Source organism: Fusarium musae, chromosome 1 (assembly GCF_019915245.1).
Source record: "Fusarium musae strain F31 chromosome 1, whole genome shotgun sequence".
NCBI lineage: Eukaryota > Fungi > Ascomycota > Sordariomycetes > Hypocreales > Nectriaceae > Fusarium > Fusarium musae.
The window spans coordinates 2,127,607-2,132,997 of record NC_058387.1 but is presented as its reverse complement, the minus strand read 5'-3'; the positions used below and the strand labels follow the sequence as shown (position 1 = coordinate 2,132,997).

General features: G+C 50.0%; 1 protein-coding gene across 1 annotated transcript; it reads left to right on the top strand.

The window, feature by feature from the left end:
* Positions 1-2,216: 2,216 nt before the first annotated feature.
* J7337_000641 (uncharacterized protein) lies at positions 2,217-4,654 on the top strand (the record flags this gene model as incomplete). The annotated part of the gene is made up of 2 exons (XM_044818389.1): positions 2,217-3,449; positions 3,500-4,654. 2 exons carry the CDS (start codon positions 2,217-2,219, stop codon positions 4,652-4,654), a joined length of 2,388 nt encoding a protein of 795 aa, XP_044686091.1.
* Positions 4,655-5,391: the final 737 nt, after the last annotated feature.

The window sequence follows — 5,391 nt, the reverse complement described above, 5'->3', positions numbered from 1 at the left end:
AACATCGTATGCTGATGCTGCTGTTTCACCAGGGCTGTAGGTTGTACAATGCGAGGATCTCACTCAGGGTGATCCAAGCCGGCCAAGTTTGCGAGAATATAATGGGAATATCCTGGTTGTCTATGGTCAGATTGGGGTTGTACGAGAAGCAGGCTGTGGTCTTGACGAAATAAGCAGTCTATTATTATTACTATCGGTTCGAGTGATATGTGTAAGCAGTGGAGGCAGGAATATCCTGATATGGATATGGGAGCATTGCCTATCAACGCTTGGATCTGCAGGTCGCTCGGCGTGGACAGATGTTGCAGATGCGTTGTCGTACCGTGGATATTCCATTACCAAGAGTGGTATATGGCGAGTTCACGAGACCTGCCTTTCGTTCCTGTATTTGGTTAGTAGTAGTATACGGATGGTTGATATAGGCAGTGTGTGTTGAGCGGCAAGTCGACGACGATGACAGCTCAACTAGTCTATCCGTAGGTATGTACCAATTACCTACGTACGTACGCAGAAGGAGAAATATTGATAAAAGTATGCAAGTCCCTATTAACCGAGGGCGAATTAAGATCGGGTTGCATTCCCCATTCAAGGCCCCCGTCGCTGTTGGTCAAGGCCCTTGAAAGGTCCCCAGATCCATGCAATTCATGCCTGCATGCATCCATCTCTGAATCGGGCAACTTAACTTGGATGCTGGGGAGCCAGGCAATCGTACTGTATGTATGTATGTATGTATGTATGCATGATTATACGACAATATTGTGATGTAGCCTGAAAGCAAGCAAGCAAGCAAGGACAGGGGCTTCGGCGTTGAGGATCTCAAATACTAGGCATCCATAGTATCCCGGACATGCAAAAGTGTACGGAGTATAGTAGACTGACTATACTCTAATATGCGTGTGAATAGAGGACAGTCGTCAAGTCACTGTGACAAGAACCCCGTCCTCCCCTATCTCCTCTACCCAGCCAGATGGGATCCAAGCTACCGCGAGCCAGCCCGCTCACCCGCTCCCGTCCATCATCCAGATCGTTGACTAGCGTCTGTCTGTGCTAAGAATACAGCACAGTACAGTACCCAAAGGTGAGGGCCTGGTCAAACCCTGTTCTTCCATTCATTCTGTTTCTCGTCTTCATACAAGCGAGGGCACGGCCTTTGTTACTGGTGATAATTGACGAGCATCAGGCATGGCTTATAATGAAATAAGGAGCTTCAATGCCCCCCCCCCCTGCTCTATGCCCCCGAGTGCTAAATGTGGGCAGCCACTTTAGGTTTTCTAGTTGACCGAGGGGCCTAGTGTCCTTTCCCTACCTACCTGTTGTCGAGTTTCATCATTTATCATGTTTGGCCTCGAGTATCTCACATCCGACCAAAACAATGACCACATTCCCTTCACAACAAATCGTTCGATCTGATCTTATACCGCTCATTCTCATTCTCATCCTCGCTCATGACTCTGCTTCGCCGCAGCCTAGATAACCCTTGCTTAGACCTCCTCTCTGAGTACATACACACTTGCAAGTTGTCTCGTCCATCTCAGCTCAGTCGTTGTCGTCCTGTCCCTGCCCGGCCGCACCCTTGCTAGCATGACGCCTCACTCGCTTTGTACTCGACATACATAGACCACAACTCATAGACCACAACTCATAGTCGTTCCATAATACATACGATAATATACGATACCCGCTCCTCGAGCTCAGTTCAGCCCTCAGCCCCCATTCCCATCAATCTCGACACTACCAGCCGTTGGACACCGAACCAAGGCCCCAACCACTGCTTACCGCACCATTTTGCCCTAGTCCAACACGATCTGCAGCCCACTCCCACTGTTAAACGGACTGCAGACTGCCTGTTCCCTCGCCTTCGCTCTAAACTGGACCGCCCCCCTCCCATCCCTCTCCACCGTCCATCTTGCAGCGTTGAAATCAGAGACATTTCCGCCTCCTGTTTCTCCATCAAAAGCAAGCCATCGCCAATCTGCTAGACCGCCAGCGCGCTTCTCACTAGCACACGAACGACCCAGATTCCAAGTTAGAGCCATAGCCCAAGTCTCTCTGGCCTCTTCAGCCCCCCTTTTGGCGCTTGCCTGTATGCAGAAGCCGGGCTTCTGCTCTGCCTCGACTCGCTAGCACGGCCGAACTGTAGAAAAGCTTCGGCTTTCCCCCTTCGCTCCGTCGCGGAACTGGACCTTGGCCTCACGATGCGCCGCTCCGCTCTTCATATGTCCATGAGCCACCTACGAGACAACCCCCCGTCGCCCACAAATACAACAGCCTCTATTGCCGGTTCATCTCTCAACGTTGTTGAAGCTCTCTTGCGGGACGAGGATTTCCAAACTGAGCATCGTCAACCTGCGGACCTACTCACAACCAGCGGCGCCTCTTATAACACCTTCAACATCCGCCCTCCTTCACAAGCTCATGGTGGCCAGCCGCAATATAACCCAACTCTCCTGCCTAGCACAGAGGAATCATACAACGTCCCTGAATTCACAGGCGATTCGCCTATGACTGATGCGTTCCCCACCGAAGAAAATACCATCTCCAAGGCACCTACTTTCGCGATAGTGACTGACGGCTCTTCTACTGCAATCGCCACCGATTTCTCAGACCGGAACAATCCCGACCAATTCTCCTCCAACGCCTACATCGAGACCTATAATTCCGAGTCTGAACCCCCGGAGTCCGAGTCCGACCCTGATCAAGAGCATCAGGACGGTATTGATCTTGATTTGGACACTTCCATCCACCCACCTTTCTTGGACGACTATTGGATATCTCCCACATATCTCGACTTGAACTCTGACCACATACCCCCTTACCACGACGTGGATTATGACATTTATATGAGCGACAGCGAAGGTGGTGCTCCTCTCGACGACGCATTCGACGAAATTGAACACTTCACGGACGACCAGTCTGTTCTATCTGATGGGGACAACGATGAATCAACCCCTATCAACCACTCAACTAACCATCTTTCGCAAGCCGCCTTCCATCCGCCCACCACAGTCGACAACGACCTAATCATGGATGCTGTTCCGCCTCCTGCGCCATGGGTTGACGTCGTGATCGAAGACATGGCTACGTTGGAGGGCAATGCGTCTCCTTCGCCAGCAGAGGTTCTAGGCCAGCCACCACTGAGCAACCCCAACCCGACTATGATTGGATCTCAAAATCTTGGCCTGGTAGACTTTTTGAGACACTGGGCATTCCAAGCTCATGCTTCCTCCTGCCCATCCCCCTCGCGGATTCACGCACCCTATCCAGAAGATATTCGTCGTCAAGCGAATACACACATCCGAGATGTTCAGTACAAGGACCTTCAAGGCGATGGCTATGACATACAGGGCTTGGATTGGGCATCCATGAACACTACTAGGGAGTATGCGCGGCAAATACGATGTGCCACTTTCAAGAATTATGTCAACAAGGATGGCTCAGATAGATGGAGCGTAAGTGCCAGCTACTTTTGAATGAGTCTTCTCAGCTGACCTCAAATTAGCCTCACATGGATGACGCAGCTCTCCCCGCGAGTCAAAACTTTATGAGATTCAAGAGGTTCCTTATCCGCCAGGATGTCTATCTAGCTCATTTTCAGCTACGGAGCGTCCTAGCATGCCCCTCAATCTCACAAGCCTACTACCCTGGCAGGAGAGGAATCAACCGAATCAACCCAGTCACGGGAAAAGTAGAGCTCGTACTTAATAATAGTCATATACATGGTCTGGGAGCTCTCATCTCCACTCTCGATGCAAACCATGGTGCCATGTTTGCCGGCACTTTCAATGGCGAATACTATCTCAAAAGCCTGGATTCGGAAGACAAGAAAGACTTTGCAGAAGGTGTCATTACTACAAATATGGGAGGTATCACCAACCATGTCCAGATCTACCAACCCCGGCGATCTTCTGGTCCTGTTGCTGCCATTGCCAGTAACGACGAGGGATTCCGCCTTCTAGACCTTCCTACACAGAAGTTCTTGATGCAGAGCAAGTATCGATTCGCGCTCAACTGTACGCGCATGTCACCTGACGGCCGTTTGAGAGTCATGGTCGGCGATGACTTCAAGGTACTGATTACCGACGCCGATACCGGCGAGATTCAACAGGAACTGTCTGGACACCGCGACTATGGCTTTGCCTGCGATTGGTCCGATGATGGGAGGACAGTAGCCACCGGCTTCCAGGATAAGGGCGTCAAGGTCTGGGATGCTCGCCGTTGGTGTGACTCGCGGGGTGTCAGCACACCTCTGTGCACTATCAGATCCGATATGGCTGGTGTGAGAAATTTGCGCTTCTCTCCCGTCGGTAGTGGTGAGAGAGTACTCATTGCTGCCGAGGAGGCTGACATTGTCAACATCATTGATGCTCAGACTTTTAACAGGAAGCAGACAGTCGATTTCTTTGGTGAGATCGGCGGCATTGCATTTACCAACGGTGGGCATGAACTCAATGTCTTGGCGAGCGACCGTCATCGTGGCGGCCTTCTTCAGCTTGAACGATGTGGCCGTGCCGCCGAGCCCTATTTCTTCAGTTACTGGAAACGTTATGTCGATGGTGACACCGCCGATTGGCGCCATAAACCCGATGAGTTTACACGCAGCGGTGAATGCTATCGTCGAGTTCCAGCTTCGACGGATGCCTTGCCCATCTTCTAAACCATTTCCCGATGGCTTCAAGCACCTTTGAATCAGATATACAAAGCGTCTTGGTGTGATTCACAAATTATCTTTATACTTGTTTGACCTCGCTGGTTACTCTCCTTCATTCGAAGCATCTGCCTGCTAGCGTTATACCCCTTTTGTTCTGGCTTATCAAATCATGATAAGTTGAGAAATTACCATTGGCCATTCACAGCACATCACTTTCTATATAGGCGGAGATGGTTTACAATATGAAGACACAAACTACACAAGCTACACAAACCCTCGCTACAAAGCTATTAATCATTTTCTTCTTTCTTTTCCTTTATCACCGACATCATTATCCTTGGGGCTCAGGGCTGAGCCCGGTCACTTTGTTTGGGAGACTATAGATATCAGATATCAGGACAGTGGCGACGGGATCTTCATTTCTCGGGCATGGTACACACAATCAGTGAGCTTTCGAAGCTTTGGTTTTATTACACTATGAGTGGGACAGTCCGTTTTTGTGGGTAAGTTTTGGGACACAGGAGCGAAGTACAAGTCAGTTGTAATCTATGTACTTTGCAAAGACGATATTGAATGACTACCTTCCTACCTAGCTAGCTAATATGGGCGTGGCTATCTGCATGGTCTCCATTCCCTCGGTGGTTACACACCACAGCTATTTCAGTTACAATATCATCCAAGGACAAGGCATGTTCCATATGCTCAGATCCAAGACATACATGTCTCTCGTAAAGCAGCAGTGA